Below are 18,800 nucleotides of genomic sequence, written 5' to 3'. Positions count from 1 at the left end.
CGAAAGCCTCGAAACATGGAACACAAGCCAAAATATGAGGCCTTCAAGCCCATAATCTCGCGAGAATAATCTCCCTTACCCTTTGCAAAAACTGAGAGAGGGGCCGGCAGAAAAAGAACAAGCCATGGTTCTAAGTGTTGAAGAGAAAACATTTGCCTCAACAAATCAGCCATCTTGGGGTGTCAAAATGTGAATAAATGCAAATGGATATAAGTAAATTGCATAAAATTCTTGGGGTGTCAAAATTTGAATAAAAATGTGCAAATGGATATAAGTAAATTGCATAAACTGTTTAAAATTTGGAGATAGAAAAGTGAAAAATGTTGTTCGTGAGCTGCTGTTTCTTCGTTTCTTCTTCTTCTTCTCTGCTTCTTCCTTGTTTCTTGTTGTTGAACTGTATGTAGTATTGAGCTTCTTCATCGCCATGGCTGTTGTAGCACTGTAATATTGAGCTTCTTCATCGCCATGACTGTTGTAGCACTGTAATATTGAGCTTCTTCATCGCCATGGCTGCTGCTTCGACTCCCCTCGCCCTCTCCCTCTCCCTTTCCCTCTCCCTCTTCTCCCTCTCCATCTCCATTTCTTCCTCCTCCCCCCTCTTCCGCCCCCTCCATCCCTCCTCCGACATGCCCCTCCACTCCGACGTCTTCCTCCCGCCTCCCGGCTTCAATTCCCCGCAGCAGGTACCTCCCTCATCTCCCATATTTTCAAATGGCGCAGGGTTTGCATTTCGTTCACCTTATCTGCTCAGCCTTACTCCTCACTTTGAATCCTTCTTCTCTTCCCAAGGGCCAGATTTCTTCTTCCCGCAGCAAATTTTTCTGTAGAGACGTCGAGCTTGAAGAGCAATTCCCTCACTTGCATACTCTTTTCGCAAGCCGAGAGCAAATCTTTAACTCGAACGAGAGAGACCTCATGTAGTAGATTCAATTTTCCGCAATACTCGATCTTTTGATCCGCAAGTTAATTAGCTAGCCCTGCAGAGAGACGTGAAGCTCACATTACGGGATATCTCATTCTTGTTTTGCTTTGTTTTTGGCGGGAAGGTGCACATCACGCAAGGCGATCATCATGGCAAGGCAGTCACCGTATCGTGGATTACGCCAAACCTCGCAGGATGTCCCGTCGTGCGTTACGGCACCAAGAGCCGGCAGTACGAGTTCAATGCCACCGCCAGCGTAACAAGGTATACGGCTTTCAACTATCAATCGGGCTACATACATCACTGCACCCTCGAGGATCTTGAGGTAAGCCTCGCTTCTTGCCAATCTATCATCATTTGCATCCATGACGGACGTCCTGTCTTCTCGCTCTTGCAACCTGCTGCAGGAGTGATCATCATTGAGCTCCTCTGTGACGTTTGGTTCCTGTGTCCGCCAGTATGACAGGAAGTATTTCTACGAGCTAGGGGAGTGCAACAATTCCCGCGAATTCTGGTTTCTTACACCTCCGGAAGTTGGGCCTGACGTCCCCTACACGTTCGGTTTGATTGGTAAGCTCCTCCAAACGCCCTTGCTCGATCTGCTGCGCAATCCAGTCCCGTGTGGTTTTCCCGCTCACAGGAGAAGATGATTTCAGGAGACCTGGGCCAAACTCCGGATTCAAACAGAACTCTCCAACATTATCTTCAAAGCAAGGGGCAAACTGTCCTGTTTGTTGGAGATTTAACGTACGCAGACAAGTACCCTTTTTACGACAACAATCGGTGGGATACCTGCGGTCGCTTCGTGGAAAGAAGCACGGCCTACCAGCCATGGATTTGGGCGTCCGGCAATCACGACATCGAATTTGGCCCGGCGTTTGTGAGTTTCGTCTCCCTTCGCAGGATCTGAAGTACGTGTTCGAGCATGGATGAACAGGCTTCGACTAGAAGTACAATCGTAGCAGTGAGCTGCCATGCAATGTGCTTGCAGGGAGAGGTCGAAACATTCAAAGCTTTCACGCATCGTTACTGGACCCCTTACACAACTTGCAAAAGCACGTCTCCTCTCTGGTATTCAATCCAGCGCGGGCCGGCGTACATCGTTGTGCTGTCTTCGTACTCGTCATTCGGTAAAACGACCGCAAAACTATCGAGCTTCATCATCAGTGCAGGTTTGAACTCTATTGCACGCGATTTTGATGGTGAATTGTAGTCGGTGAATTGTCGCAGTGAAATATACTCCACAGTACAATTGGCTTCTCGAGGAGCTGCCGAAAGTGGATAGAACCAAGACGCCATGGCTGTTTGTTATCATGCATGTGCCATTGTACAATAGCAACTCAGTACATTATGGTGAAGGGGAAGCTATGCGGGCTGTTTTCGAAGCCTGGTTTGTAAAATACAAGGTCGACGTTGTGTTCTCCGGCCACGTTCACGCATACGAAAGAACGGTATAGGAAATTGTGCTTTTATGCAAGCTGGCTTATCTTTCGTTTCTACTGTTCATCTCCCTCACTTTCTCATGAATTTTTGATGAGTTCATAACCTCATTGTGGTGTTGAGTACACAGTATCGCGTCTCCAACATCCACGGTGCTTGCGAACCAGTTTTGGATGACGATGCCCCTGTGTACATCGTGATTGGTGACGGAGGAAATGTGGAAGGCCTTGCTTGGCCGTAAGAAGCTCAACGCTTGCATATCCGTCACTTTCTGGTCGGGAAAGGCAGGAGCTTTTTCGCAAAATTTGGACGATGAACTGCTTCACTTTGGTGCAGGTACATCGAACCTCAGCCTGCGTACTCGGCTTTCCGAGAAGCCAGCTTCGGCCACGGCATTTTGGAGATCATGAATCGCACCGACGCGTTGTTCTATTGGCACCGGAACCAAGACGGAGAGGCAGTAATGGCGGATTCCTACTGGTTCAAGAATCAATACTGGAAATCGGCGACCATCGATGGTGAGTAAAGCATCGCCGATCACCCGGAACTAGCTCAACGTTTAGATTCCATCGATATTTCTGCGTTTGAAACTTGATCGTTTCTCCTCGAAGGCATTGTTCTAGCACACAAATCAGTCGAATTTGTGCGAATGCTAGAAGTTGACCTCTAGATTGTGCTTTGCGTTCAGTACTTCAAAGCTGCGTTCCAGGTACATCCACAATTTCAGGTAACATGGATCAGAAGAGATCCTCCGCTGAAGCAAAGCCATCAATCTTTGATTCGGGTAAGCTCTGAGTGAGAAGTGTAAGGGTTGTCCAGAATTGGGAAGGTGTAGGGAACCGCCGGCTAATGACCGGTCGCCGGCGCCGGTGGTTTCCGATCGGAATCGACAACCGCCTGCGATTCCCAGCCGTCGACGGATGGGGGAGGCGGAGCCAAGTGTCGAGTTCCGAATCGGAGATGGCGAAGAAAAGAGTACGTCAACGGTTGGTTGACGGAAAGTTGATCCTGGCCGTTGGATCAAGAAACCTTCATCATAATGCGTGCTCCACATATCAACCGACTGGAACCATAGCCATTCTTCTGCTGAGCTCTCATCACAGAGTGCCTCAGCTTCCTTTCATAATCACACATTCCTCTCCCATACAAATTCACATAACACTCTCCGAGACACCACCTCTAAACAAATTCAACCTCAACTCAAACCAATAAATGATAAGTGGTTGCTCAACAAGACCTACTAGAACCACCTAGAAATCTCTCACCTATAAAGATGAAAGGGAGGGTGTTTCCTGTGAGGAAGCCGGGTTTGAAAGATGTGACTTACCTTATTGACCAAATGTAAATCCTCCCTTGTTGTAGCCATATCATCATTGTTACCTTGTCAGTGACTTGTATACTCCGTAACATGACCATCTTTGATGTAGGCCACACTAGCTTTGGCATACTAATGTTGCCAACAATGGAGAATTGGTTGGGTTGAACAAAAAGCATGGTTTTAAAGAACCATGCAAAGAGCTTCAGCCACATACCAATTGTTAGGTAGGAAGTAGCATAGTTGGCAAAGCAAAAATCTTGATGTGGAAGATTGTGCCTGTCAAAAGGAAGTTGGCATGATGGATGCATATTAACTCGGGTTGTGCCTTGTGTGGTAAAGTCCTTGAAGATCTGAGACACCTCTTGTTGAGGTGTCCAGTCGTGAGGGAGGTGTGGTGGGAGTTACAAGATGCTATTAGGGCCTTTGGCTTGATGGCTAAGTTCATGATTGGTTCGTACTATGCAATGTCGCTTCTGGGTGACATGCAATCTTTCGTCGACGTTCATGACTAGCTAGTTGTACTTGCGTGCTGCGACCCTTCTAGGCATATGAGAAGCCAAGAACAAATCAACCTTCCAACAACTTGGCTTTTGAGTTTCGGCAATCATAGCGATCACCAAATCATACCTTCAGAATTTTGGGCGAATTCCTTGTGGTGGGCTTTGCCATCTTAAGCGTGGGTAATTGTCTGGTAATAGGGTAATGGTGGGTGCTTGTTAGTAGTGTAGGTCTTGGGCCATGTCCCACTCTAGATCAAATTTTGTATCAAGACCTTTGCTCGACGGCTAACGACTCCCCCTAATATATTCGGTAATTTTGGGGAAAAAAATTGATAGGTAGCAAGTAAATAGTGGGTTGGAGAGAGAGAGAGAGAGAGATGAGAATGTTGCATACTTATTATCATGCATATAGGACTAAAAAAGACAATATCTTACAAAAACAATTTTAAAAGAGCTTAAGCCACATGCCATTTGTGGGCTCCATTGTTAGGGGGAGAGAGAGAGAGAGAGAGAGAGAGAGAGAGGTATTATCAATGTAAAATATTCCAAAATAATTTTCTTGAAACAAAACTCACAAAAGGCACCCCTTATTTAAGGTAAGCTTAGATCTCCACAGTGGAAGGTTATTAATTGAATTAAATTGTCTTCCAATAATTCAGGCATCCATTAAGAAATTTTAGTTTTTAAGTGGATACAAATAGAGGTAATATCTATGGAAGAAGCCTCCACGGACATGGCTGCAAGCCCAAACTTGGAACTCCATATTTGTGTAACATGTAGGAAGCCCTTAACCCATAAGCCCAAGTACATTTGATTTGATGAAATTTTTCATGTAGAACATACATCATAAGATTTGTTCAGTTTATATGTTTAATTTTAAGAGAACCCTTGCATTCCCAACTCTTGTTAGATATCATCATATTTTAAGAGTAGAACCACAAAAAAAATGGATATCCACTCCAATTGATTTTTGAAAACTTTTATACTATGTACATTTTACCGGCATTGTATTTTTTTAAACCATTGAAATAATGGGTTGTTTTTTTGTATGTTGCTCTTGGTGTCAGAGATGGTCCATGATTCGAGGAACACAGGAAAAATTTTGGCAACAAGGCTTGACATTGGGATGGTTATGGGTTCGGATGACCTGGAAGCCAGTTCTTGTGATGGGTGAAAAGAAATAGCTATAACAACCAAAGATTGTTGGATAAGGAGGTACAAGTTGTGACGAAATATGGTCTACTAGTCGGACAGTGCTTTGACCAATGCCTTCTGCATAAAGAAAATTGCAAATCCTCAATCATCATATTGAAATATTCTTCAATAAATGTTGATCACAAATGTGGCCTCCGTAATAGAAGTCATCCACAAATGAGTCCTTCATGACTATTTATATAAAACAATCAATTTTCTCATAATACCTTCAATATCCCTTCGGTTGTACATTTTGGAGTATATAATACAACCAAGTGGTTTAAACACTTGGATATATAGATAGCATTAGTATATCGGCTTAGTGCTTAATGTAATGACTTGAAACTTATAATGTCAAAGGGGTGTTTTATTGTGAAGGGCATTTCTCCATTTGGGAAAGTAAGCATAAATCCACTCAAAGACATTGGCTTGAAGGCTCAATTTCAGTGACATCTTTGGCTTCCATTTCATTTTTAGTTAGTTTCCCTTGCATTAACTTCAAACTTCTAATATCAAAGGGGTGTTTTATTGCAAAGTGCATAAATCTAGTCAAAGACATTGGCTTGAATGCTCAATTTTGGTGACATCTTTGGCTTCCATTTTATTTTTACTTAGTTTCCCTTGCCTTCTTGAAGAAAATTGCAAATACTCAACCATCATAATAAAATATTCTTCAATAAATGTCAACCACAAATGTGGCCTTCATAATAAAAGTCATCCGCAAGTGTGGCCTTCACAAGTTCTTCATGGCAATTTGTATAAAACAATCTATATTTCAATTTTCTCATGATACTTGCAATATCATTTTAGTTGTACATTTTAAAGAATAAAAGGGAAATGCCAACGCAATTAAGTTGTTTAAATGCATGGATACATAGCTAGCATTAGGTTATCCACTATGATGCCAAATTATATCCAAAAGTATACAATTAATCTTAACATCAATTTGGGATATGAAGAGTCATCAATAGAATGTTGTATCTTTTTAGACCTATCTTTTAGCTTGTATCTGTAGTGATAAGGTTGTATCATGAGAAAAATTTTGAATCTTGAAATATAGGAGATGAACTATTTCTAAGTATACTGTGTGCAATTTGCACAGGATCCATGTGGAAAAAGGATGGCAACTGAGTAACAAGCAAATTGGTAGAGGAGGAGGAGGCTGAGGACATGAACTGGAGGCTAAATTGCTGGCTGGAAGAGGGTAGGGAGCTGGGGGATTCTTGGTAGAATTTTGGCAGAGTTTTGATGTTTTTGCTATGGTGACGACCTGGGGGGATAGGGGGTCTTATTATAGATTTCACTATCCCTATGGCCAGGGGGATGGCATAAGGCGATGGGGGGTGACGATCGGTAGGATGGTCACAATCGGTAGGATGGGAGCTATAGCAACGGTTGGTGGGTTAGAAGCTAGGGCAACGAGCCGTGGGGTTGGGTGAAAGGAAACGACTGGAGGGATAGTAGTATGGCAATGGCTAGCAGGATAGTAGTATGGCAACGGCCGGCGGGATAGCAGCTACCAGAATTTGAGAGAGGAAAAAAGAGAGAGGGTGAAAAGGATAGGGGGTGTGGGAAGGGGGGAGAATAGGAGGGGAGAGAGAGAGGGAGAGAAGGGGGGGGGGGAGAAAGAACGAGGGAAGGGGAAAGAAACAACAGATAATAAAAGAAGGAAGAGGGAAAAGGAGAAAACAATGAAGAGGGTGGTTGTGGATGTGATGTGTATGGACTAGGTGGACTGTGAGGTCAAAAAAAAGTGCGAGAATGCAAAAAATGTGTAAGGGACGAATCACCTATTGCTAACCATGAATGCCGGTGGGTGCATGGGCATCGGTTGACTTGTGAGTTGTAGGTGCATCGTAGTGATATGCCTATCGTACAAACTCACTTAGACCTAGACTTGATGATCATGTGGAATGCAGTGGAGACGAATGTCGCGCAGTCGCATAGTGCGTTATTAGCCATGTAGAGCACACGTCTAGCTTGTGCTCATTCTGATTGCCAGAGGTGCAGTGATGATCCTTTGTGGAGAGCTCTTTGTTGTGGGATAATCGAGTTCTTGTGTGACCACAATCGGTGCCAAAATTGGCTCTTGTGGTACCGTATACCCTCTAATATAGTAGATAGTTTATATTCGGGAAGCTCCGCAGGTGATGATATGAGTGGGACATCCTCCAATGTCTCGCTCTCAAGCTTGGAGGAAGGTTCTTGTGTAACTCTCCCCATTCTAGGGGTCAGTTCTTGTGTTGCTTCCTCGTTGGCCTGGGCGATCTTCTCATTGAGTTGTACAATTCATGGTATCAGGGCACATTGGGGACTTAGGGGTTTGTTTGTTGCAGGGGGTTCGATGGTAGGTTCTTGTGGTACTGCATCCAAGGTTGACACAGGTTCTTGTGTTACTACCTTTTGAACCCTTGCCTATTGAGATTCGAACTTCTATACCGTGACAACCTACTTGCCTTTGTAACTACTCTAGTTTTCCAAGAGCTTGGTGGTGACCCAACACTTGTGGTGATGCTGTGGTTGGAGAGGTGGATTAGGGCCTGGGAGCTAAGGCATAGATGGCATTGTGCCCTCCTCTTTTGTGGGGATGTCCACATCGGAGTCATCCTTGGAGTGATTGGAGATCTATCCCTTGCTTTGACCTTTTTGGGCCGCCGGTTATTGTTGTAGTGGTGTTGAGCGCAGAGAATAGCTTCTTGTACCTGATGTTCATGGCATCCCTAGGTGGGCGGGAGTGGCAGAGTAACTTGCGATGTTACCCGGCTGCCACCGCGGTTGTGTCCATGTTCCTTCCTAGATCGAACTTTCTTCTGAGGGTCGGGATCCAGAGTGTTAAAGGTGGCTGGGGCTTTAGATTCGCCTTTACTTAGAACTTCATTGCCCCTGGCCGATGGTGGTATTATAGGGGGTGCACAGGACAAGATTCACAAAGCAAAATTATCGGAGTCCTTCCCCCATTCGTGAGGGATGTTGTTCTGGCCCTCCAGTCGATTTGGCAGTTCACTGTGTAACACCAAGTCCTTCACAATATCATTTGCTCGTCAGTCACTCATGTGGGGAGAATATAAAAGCGGATCTCTATTGCCTGGCAAACAACCATTAGTCTCAAGTCCACATATCCTAATGTACTTAAGAGTTGACCGTTGATACCGTGTACTGAAGCCATAGTGAGGTTTACGGGTACCTGTAGCTTCTCCCATACATCAGGGGAGATGAAGTTGTGGCTTGCTCCTGGATCCTCGAGTGCTTGGATGTGTAAGCTCGGACCCTGCAATTAGACATTCAACCTGCTTGGTTCTACCATTAGCTCATTAGTTAGGCATGGGTGTTCGAGTGTTGCCTTTAGTATGGCCAGCTGCCTACGTTGTTTGATTTTGGCATTATGTGTATTGGGTTCTTTGATGGCCTGGCATTTCATCCGGGCTACCTCGGCCTTGAGCTCTTTTTCTCTATGGTGGCGTAAAGGGTCAGCAGGGTGAGGGGGCTGTAATATCGTTTCAATTTGCTCCCATTGAGGTAGCCCTCCATTTCTACTCCATCTAGGGTGGCTATCTAGTACACCCCTTGTGGAGTGATCTCCACCACGTGGTAGGGACCCATCCCATGGTACTTGAGTTTACGTTTGGTGTTGTGGATGCTATAGAGGAGCGTGAGATCAACCTCCTCGAGGTACTTATTCTTAGGTTGCGGTCAAACCATTTCTTGTACTGTGCCTTCTCCACTCGGAGGTAGTAGGCTTCACACAATCTTGTCTCATTGAGATTTTTGAGATCAATCAAGCACTCAGCCAAGGCATTCTCAGTGAGCCTCTCCTTGGCTATAATGCGGAGGCTAGGTACTACATACTCCATTGGCATAACTGCCTCCACCTCAAAGGCTAGGCTGAAGGGGGTGTAGTTTGTGGTGGCTACTTTATAAGATGTTCGGCAGGCCCACAAGGCTGCAATGAGCTTATGTTCCTAATCGGTACGACTAGCCTCCACTGTGCAAGTTATAATCTTGCAGCAAGTTTTTTTCAAGCTCTCAGCCATGCCATTTTCCCTAGGCTAATATGGCGTTGACTTCCTATGTATAAAAAGGAATTCATTGGTTAGGATCGCTTTCATTGAGGAAATGAGTTCTCGGGTCATTGACCAACTCTAATGGACACCCAAACTGTGCGATGACTTGCTTGTATAAGAACTTAGTGATGGATCTCACATCAACTTTCCTGGTGGCTCTCCCTTCCCCCAACTTGGTGAAGTAATCTGTGGCCAAGATAATGTATTTGGCCCCTATTCCTTTAGTTGTTGGGTGAGTTTGCGGGCTCTGTCTTTCTTGAGGGCTTTGTCTAGAGGCAATCCATTGGCTAGGTAGTGGCCGATTTTAGTGGCCCACTCAGGGATGATGTCAATGAGGAATAGGGAAGCATCAGGAAGATAATCTTTGACCCCGAGCTTCACCATTTGGGATCCTCGAGAGGTGGTCAGCTAGGACTTGGGTCTTCCCTTTACGCACTGCGACAGTGAAGTCAAACTCCAAGAGGATTAGCATCCACCTGGTGATGGATCCCCACATGCATGGCTTGTTGACCACATACAATAGTGCTTGATGGGCCATAAAAAAGATGAACTTGTTGGCTAACAAGTAGTGCCTAAACTTTTTGACTACATAGACGGCCAGGACCTCTCCTCTCTGTTGTTGTGTAGTTGACCTTGGCATTGTTCAATTGCCGGCTAGCAAAGTACACAGGGTAGTCCAAGTTATACTCCCCTAGTTCGGCTATGTCATAAGACACTAAAAGTACTGACCTAAGTGCCAATAACTAAAGCTACATGGCACATACCAGGGCCCAGAGGGCATCAATATGATATGATCGGGAGATGATGGCCTACAAACCCCCCTCCATGGTATGGGCTGAAGTATTCTGGAAATGTCTCAGAATACCTGGTATTTTTTGGTCATGGTGGCACATGTTCATCCCAAGGGATATAACCACCTATGAATGTACAAGGTATGCCATATCATGTAACAAAGGGAACCAAGTGTAAAGCCTGTGAAAAGACTTCAAACTTGGGACGAGGTATTTGCTATGTTGTCCTCTATGGGAAGGTAAGACAACTCTATGTCTCTTGTTGACAATCGCTCTCAAACATAATGATAGTGAACCTCAATGTGCTTGGTATGTGCATGAAACATTGGATTATGCGCAATAGCCAAAGCAGTTTGGCTATCAGTGTAGACCATAGTGGAGGGTGTCTGGCAGATACCAAGATCTGCAAATAACTATCAAAGCCAAACACACTCTACTCTAGCGGTGAAGGTTGCCCTATACTTAGCCTCACAGCTGGATGTGGCAACTGTTGGTTGCTTCTTGCTAAGCCAATAGATACATGAACTGCCAAGCAAAAAACAATTGCCAGTATGTGACACTTTGGTGTTGAAACAACCTACCCGATCACTATCCATGTAAGCATGCATGGTAAGTGAACCCTGATCACCATAGAAGAGGGCTAAATTCTGAGTGCCTCTAAGATATCTAAAGACTCTCTTCACTACCTACCAATGCTGTGAACTGGGCATGTGCATGAACTTGCTAAGCTAGGATACTACATACTATAAGTCAAGTCTAGTGTGGCACAAGTAAATGAGACATCCAACAGCCTGCTGGTAAAGGGTGATATCACATGATGAGCTCCCATCATGAGTTGGAAATTTGAAGCCAGGCTCCACTGGAGTAGAGATTGGCTTGCAATCCTCAAACTAAAAATGTTCAAGGAGCTGTCCAATATACTTGGATTGTGTCATCATAATACCCCCCTCAACATGAGCAAATTGAATGCCCAAATAATAGTGCAGCTATCCCATGTCTGACATTTCAAAAGCTTGCTACAAATCAGCCTTGAAAGCAATATTGTGAGTATCAGGGCCAGTGATTAGCATGTCATCCACATATAAAATTAGCACTAAAGAATCAGATCCACTCCCATGGACATAAAGAGTGGGCTCTATTGGGTTATTCTGAAAACCAAGGGACAATAAGTGTGCATGAATTTTGGCATACCATGCCCTGGGTGCTTGCTTCAAACCATAAAGGGTTTTTCTCAACTGGCATACCTTTTTTTTAGAGCCAAAACATCAAAGCCAAGAGGTTGTCACATAAACTTCTTCCTACATATCCCCATGAAGAAAGGCAGTCTTGATGTCAAGCTGGTGCACTTGCCAATGGTGATGGACTGTAATGGCAATGACACATCTGATAGTACTAATCCTGGAAGTGGGAGCAAAGGTCTCCTCAAAGTCAATGCCTTGTTGTTGGGCATACTCTTTGTAACAAGACGGGCTTTGTGTCAATCTATGCTGCCATCAGATTTCCTTTTTAATTTGTAGACCCACCGAATACCAATGGCATGCTTGCCAAGAGGTAGATCTACTAATTAACAAATCACCATTGTTGCCAACCATTGTAAATAGCACAAGTAAAAGTGCACTGACCAAGTGATGCAAAAATAGCCTTAAGGCTTTCAACTGCAAAAATAGGACTTGCTGTCCACAAAAAAATTGCACAAGTGCAAGTGTCACAAATGTTAGATGTGCAAGAAAAATTCACAAGGTAGTGTTGAGATATTGAGCTCCACTCGTGATATGCCAGGGTGACAGTTGTGCATTTATGTCACTGACTTGTTAGCTGCAGATGCAATTGGTACACCGCCCATGAATAATAGCTAGATGACAGCTATCTTTATGTACTCTAGCTAGTGGCTCAGTTAGTATGCCACCTAGGTTAGTTGAGTTTGTTTTGAGACCCACATATAGGGTTCACCTATTCCTTTTGTACTTAGAGAGAGTTCTTTTGGCTTTCACAACTAAGAAGAGAAAAATTGTTTTCAGCCTCCACCTTTGTGTGTATTTCCCGATTGTGTATGTGAGAAAGCTGCAAGTGAGACTCCTTATTTCTCTCCCACTCTCTTCACATGGTATTGTTGAGATATCGAGCTCCACTCATGATATGCCAGGGTGACTGTTGTGCATTTATGTCACTGACTTGTTAGCTACAGATGCAGTTGGTACACCACCCATGAATAATAGCTGGATGACAGCTATCCTTATGTACTCTAGTTCGTGGCTCAGTTAGTATGCCACCTTAGTTAGCTAAGTTTGGTTTGAGACCCACATATAGGGTTCTTCTATTTCTTTGTACTAGAGTTCTTTTGGCTTTCACAACTAAGAAGAGGAAAACTGTTTTTAGCCTCCACCTTTGTGTGTATTCCCCCATTGTGTATGTGAGAAAGCTGCAAGTGAGACTCCTTCCTTCTCTCCCACTATCTTTACATGGTATCAGAGCCTGGTTCGTGGTAAGGAGATCAAGAAAGCAAACCAAGTTTGCAGTGTCCTAGTAAGAGGACTAGTGTTGCTTTCCTTTTTCGAGTTTGGGAGCAAATCTCTATAGGTAGCACAGTCGGAAAGTGCAAGAGTGCATTGTCTCAGATTAAGACGCCCTTTGCGGTGTGGCGAAAGGGCAATATATGCTGCGGGGAGGGGCAAAGCCTTTGGTGACTTTATTTTTTTGATTCGAGGCCATTTCGGGGCCCATTTTGGAGGCGGAAGTTCTCCGCAAACACTGAGAAAAAGGCCCTGTTTTTGCTGTGCGACCATTGCTCTACAGGTCGGTGAAAAGTTACCGTAAAAATTGCATCGTATGCCTATGCGCAAAGATATTAGGAGTTACAGAATCATCCTTATTGCCTGTTCATGCATAATTGTCATTAGGAAGTGACTGTGTGGTCAAATACCACTTTCGTCAGTTTTGCAGATTTACCCTTGTGAGGCAGAAGCTATGTTTTTTGCAGTGACAGAATATTTTGTAGTGTTTTGTAATGGCATTTGATTCTCTTTCACAAATTGTCACTGAAAAGCTTGGCAAGGACAACTTCCAAGCATGGAAGTTTAGAATGACAAATTTCCTTATGGGAAAAGGCTGTTGGGAGTTCATTACAAGAAATGAAGAAGAACTAGTTCTTCCTAATGTTCCCAATCAACAGGAAATGCAGGCATTTAAAGGATGGCATGAGAGAGCTAGAAAAGTTATGTACTGGCTGTCTATCAGTATTTCAGATTCTATGATTGTGCATATTCAGGATGCAAGTATGCCAAAGGAGGCATCGGATACTTTGGCAAAAATGTACAGCACAAATATGCAAGCCAGGAAAATGTAGCTCAAGCAGGAGTTGCACAATGTGCAGAGAGAAAATATGAGCATCAATGACTACCACATGAAGGTGAAGAAAATTGTAGATGCACTTGCTTCCATTGGGTCGCCAGTGGAAGATGATGATTTAGTTTTTGTACCTTGAATGGTCTAGGAAAGGATTATGCACAGTTCCGGACATCCATTGCTGTCTGTGAAAAATTTCCTGATTTTGAGGAGTTGTTTGCTCTTCTAATTTCTGAAGAGCAGAGAAATGGTGGTGCATCTTCTTCAGGAGGAACTTCAAAAGAAACTGTCTTCTACTCAAATGCTAGAAGAGGTAGAGGTAGAGGTAGAGGAGGCCGATCTAGAGGCCATGGTAGAAATCAGAATATGCAGCAAACTCAAGAAAACTAGTCCTATGGAGGAAGACGTGGTAACTCTAGAGGTAGGGGGAGCCAAAGAGGTCGTGGTGGATGGCAGAGAGGCCAAAATGCAAACAGCAATGTTGAATGCTACTACTATGGTAAAATGGGTCATATGGCTAAAGACTGCTACAAAAAGCAGAATGACATTATGAATGGAAAATTGCAGCAAGGCAATTATGCATCTTCTAGTAGACAGGGTGATGACGGAAATGAGCATCTGTTTATGGTGCAACACATGACCAATTCTGTGACAAGTGCAGAAGAAAGAAATGATGTGTGGTATGTTGACTCAAGTGCATCAAACCACATGACAGGTCATGCAGAATGGATGCAGGATGCAAGGAAAATGGAAAGACAAGGATTTGTGGAGACTGGTGATGATACTGCACATCCTATTATACACATTGGTAAAATTCCTTTGTCTATGTAGGATGGGAAAAAGAAATACTTGTCTGATGTATTTCATGTCCCGAATATCACCAAAAACCTAGTTTCTGTTGGTCAAATGGTTGAGCAGGGCTTGCAGGTTAGATTTAATCCTCATGGATGCTTTGTTGAGGATATGAAAAATAACGGTCGCTTGAAAGCAAAAGGAAAGAAGAAGGGTAGGATGTTTACGTTGGATGCGGACATGCCTGAATTGAGTGCAGCAATGTGTGCACATGGGACCGGTGTAGTTGCACATATTGATATCTGGCATAAACGCACTGGTCATGTTAATGTACAACCACTTAAATCAATGCAGGCCCAAAATATTGTTGTAGGATTGCCTAAATTCAAGGATGCAGAAATGCATAATGTATGTAAAGCCTGTCAATTTGGAAAAAAGGCAAGAAAACCATTTCCTAGACATGTTTAAGAGAGTAAGAAGCCATTGGAATTAATCCACTTTGATGTGTGGACTACTAAAGCTGCATCTATTGGAGGCTGTCATTATTTTGTCACTTTTATTGATGACTACAGCAGAAAAGTTTGGGTGTATTTTATGAAAAAGAAAAGTGAAGTGTTTGGGCATTTCAAAGCTTTTAAAGCTATGGTTGAAAAAGAAACAAACCTGCAAATAAAATGCCTAAGGTCAGATGGAGGGGGAGAGTACCTCTCAAATGAGTTTGCAAGGTTCCTGCAGGAGCATGGCATAAAGCAACAATACTCATGCAGTCATACCCCACAGCAAAATGGAATTGCAGAAAGGAAAAACAGGCATATTAGAGAGGTATCTCGAGCCATGCTAAATGAAAAAGACCTACCAGATTATTATTGGGCTGAAGCAATTGCTACAACAATTTACATAATAAACAGGACTCTCACTGCAGCAATACATGGCATGACGCAAGAGGAGATGTATACTGGTAGGAAACCAGATATTTCTCATTTAAAAATTTTTGGTTGCATTGCCTATGTTCATGTGCTAGATGAGTTGAGGTCCAAGTTGGATCCAAAAGCTGAGAAGTGCATCTTTAATGGTTATTCTCTCCAGCAGAAAGGGTATAGATGCTATAACCCTTCTACTCATAAGTTTACAGTGAGCAGAGATGTTGTTTTTGATGAGATGAGCAGCTAGTATAGACCAATAAATGTGATTGATGATGTAGATGCACAAAATGGTAATGCTACATAGAATTCACATCAGCAATCACAAAATATTAGTGGACTTGCAACGTCCTTTAGCAGTGGTTCACATACTTTGCCATGGACAGGCAGATTGAGATCAAGAGAATCTCCTCAAAGCAATGCAGATAGTGGTATGCAGGTATCACGAAAAGCAAAAGAGAAGGTAGATCAGCCCATGTTTGATGTGAATGTAGGTCACTCTCATGTGGATGGTGAATCTAGTGGCTCAGAACAGAGCATTGATGATGAGTTGGGTATTCCTTCTGTTGTTACACCTGGAGTAAGGAAGACTAGGGATGTTTTGAGAGCACCTGGAAGTGAGCCTATTTTGTGCAAGTCTACTAGAGCTAGGTATCCTATGGATAGGCTGAAATATGATGGATTTACAGCCATTCACTATGCCTATATGGTCAAAGTGATATAGGAATCAAAACCCACTTCTTTTGAGCAAGCCATGGGAAAAGAAAAATGGGAGAAAACCATGGATGAAGAAATGGATGCCTTGGAAGCAAATGCTACATGGAAATTGGTGCCTTTGCCTAAAGACAAGAATGCAATTGGCTGTAAGTGGGTTTATAAGGTGAAGCACAATGCAGATGGTTCTATGAACAGATACAAGGCAAGATTAGTTGTCAAGGGGTATGCATAGACATATGGCATTGATTATGAAGAAACATTCAGTTCGGTTGCAAGGATGGCAACCGTAAGAGTAGTCATTGCTATGGCTACATCAAAGGGATGGCCTTTACATCACATGGATGTAAAGAATGCCTTCTTGCATGGTCATTTGCAAGAAGAGGTCTTTATGGAGTAGCCACCAGGTTTTGTTCATGCTGTTCATCCTGAGTTTGTTTACAGGTTAAAGAAAGCCTTGTATGGCTTGAAGCAAGCACCTAGAGCATGGTCTGACAAGATAGGACAGTATCTTATCACTATTGGCTTTCAAATTTCCAAGGCAGAGTTCTCACTTTATGTGAGAAAAATAGAGAAAGGTATTATGCTGCTTGTCATTTATGTTGATGATTTGATCATCACAGGTGATAGTGATGAGGATATCCTTCATGTGAAATTGCTATTGAAGCAGAAGTTTGAGATGAAGGATTTGGGAGAGCTGCATTATTCCTTGGGCATTGAGGTGATTAGATCACCAAGTGGGATATAGCTCTTGCAGAGGCAGTATGGATTGGACATGTTGTCCAAATATGGGATGACAGGCTATAAGCCTATTTTAATTCCTTTGGAGCAGAATGTGAAGTTGAGCGCAGATGCAGGTGAGCTTCTATAAGACCCTACTTTGTACAGACGCATAGTAGGAAGTTTGATTTATATGACTATTACCACGCTAATTTTGAGCTATGCTGTTGGATTGGTAAGTCAGTTTATGCAGGCTCCAAGGAAACCACATTTGGATGCGGCTAGATGCATACTCAGGTATGTGAAGTCCACATTACAGTATGGACTATTTTATGAGGCTGGGGTTCAGATATAGTTGCATGGATACACTGATGCTGATTGGGCTGGTAGTATTTCTGATAGATGATCTACTAGTGGATATATGTTCTCTTTGGGGAGTGCTGTAGTCAGTTGGAGCAGCAAGAAACAGCCTACAGTTGCCTTGTCAAGAATAGAGGCTGAGTACAGGGGTGCAACAATGGCTGCATGTGAGGTAGCTTGGTTGCATAAGCTACGTTATGATTTGCATCAGTCTATGCATGGGCCCGTTGTCATTTATTGTGACAACATGAGCAGTATACACTTGGCAAATAACCCAGTCTATCATGCTAGAACAAAGCACATTGAGGTGCATTATCACTATGTGCGGGAGAAGGCTTTACTAGGTCTTATTGATCTAGTTTATGTTAGCACAGAGGATCAGTTAGCTGACATATTGATGAAGGCGTTGGGCGTAGAGAAGCTGTGCAGGTTCAGAGACCTGCTTGGTGTGCAAGAATTGGGATTGAGCTCGAGGGGGAGTGTTGAGATATCGAGCTCCACTCGTGATATGCTAGGGTGACCGTTGTGCATTTATGTCACCAGCTTGTTAGCTGCAGATGCAGTTGGTACACCGCCCATGAATAATAGCTGGAGGACAGCTATCCTTATGTACTCTAGTTCGTGGCTCAGTTAGTATGCCACCTTAGTTAGCTGAGTTTGGTTTGAGACCCATATATAGGGTTCTTCTATTTCTTTGTACTAGAGTTCTTTTCGCTTTCACAACTAAGAAGAGGAAAACTGGTTTTAGCCTCCTTTTGTATGTATTCCCCCATTGTGTATGTGAGAAAGTTGCAAGTGAGACTCCTTTCTTCTGTCCCACTATCTTTACAGGTATAAAAGCTTGGTTCGTGGTAAGGAGCTCAAGAAAGCAAACCAAGTTCGCAGTGTCTTGGTAAAAGGATCAGTGTTCTTTCCTTTTTCGAGTTTCGGAGCAAATCTCTATAGGTAGCACAGTCAGAAAGTGCAAGAGTGCACTATCTCAGATTGGGACACCGTTTGCAGTGTGGCAAGAGGACAGTATATGCTGTGGGCCAGGGCAAAGCCCTGGGTGACATTATTTTTTTAATTAGAGTCCATTTCGGGGCCCGTTTTGGTGGTGGAAGTTTTCCGTAGGCACTCAAAAAGGTGCCCTGTTTTTTGTTGTGCGACCACTGTTTCGCAAGTCGATGAAAAGTTGCCATAAAAATTGCATCGTATGCCTATGCACAGAGATATTGGGAGTGACAAAAGCATTCTTATTGCCTGTTAATGCAAAATCATCACTAGGAGGTGACTGTGTGGTCAAATACCACTTTCATCAGTTTTGCAGATTTGCCCTTATGAGGCAGAAGTTGTGTTTTTTGTAGTGACATAATATTTTTGTAGTGTTTTGTAATGGCGTCTAATGCTCTTTCATAGATAGTCATTGAAAAGCTTGACAAGAACAACTTCCAAGCATGGAAGTTTAGAATGATGAATTTCCTTAAGGGAAAAGGCTATTGGGAGTTCATTACTAGAGCTAAACAAGAACTAGTTATTCCTAATGTTCGCAATAAATAGGAGTTGCAGGCATTTAAAGGTTGGCATGAGAGAGCCATAAAAGTTATGTACTGGTTGTCTATCAGTATTTCAGATTCTATGATTGTGCATATTCAGGATGCAAGCACAACAAAGGAGGCATGGGATACTTTGACAAAAATGTATAGCACAAATACACAAGCCGAGAAAATGCAGCTCAAGTAGGAGT

General features: G+C 43.3%; 1 protein-coding gene across 1 annotated transcript; it reads left to right on the top strand.

Moving 5' to 3' along the window:
• Window positions 1–447: 447 nt before the first annotated feature.
• On the top strand, window positions 448–3,185 carry LOC147901348 (purple acid phosphatase 2-like). Its single transcript, XM_087375447.1, has 9 exons — window positions 448–683; window positions 1,047–1,247; window positions 1,381–1,492; window positions 1,579–1,802; window positions 1,914–2,052; window positions 2,153–2,373; window positions 2,493–2,599; window positions 2,699–2,880; window positions 3,051–3,185. The coding sequence occupies exons 1-9, from the start codon at window positions 507–509 to the stop codon at window positions 3,155–3,157; spliced, it is 1,470 nt and encodes a 489-aa protein (XP_087231573.1). The 5' UTR covers window positions 448–506; the 3' UTR covers window positions 3,158–3,185.
• Window positions 3,186–18,800: the final 15,615 nt, after the last annotated feature.

Source organism: Dipteris shenzhenensis, chromosome 6, assembly GCF_047967505.1.
Source record: "Dipteris shenzhenensis isolate YYH24624 ecotype China chromosome 6, Dip_SZ_1.0, whole genome shotgun sequence".
NCBI lineage: Eukaryota > Viridiplantae > Streptophyta > Polypodiopsida > Gleicheniales > Dipteridaceae > Dipteris > Dipteris shenzhenensis.
Note: the sequence above shows the minus strand (reverse complement) of the source record. Positions and strands in the feature narration are given on the sequence as shown.

Coding starts and splice junctions, on each gene's coding strand:
- LOC147901348 (XM_087375447.1), top strand. CDS start 507: ATGGCTGCTGCTTCGACTCCCCTCGCCCTCTCCCTCTCCCTTTCCCTC. Junction 2,600..2,698: donor GTGGAAGGCCTTGCTTGGCC/GTAAGAAGCTCA, acceptor ACTTTGGTGCAG/GTACATCGAACCTCAGCCTG. Junction 2,881..3,050: donor GAAATCGGCGACCATCGATG/GTGAGTAAAGCA, acceptor CTTTGCGTTCAG/TACTTCAAAGCTGCGTTCCA.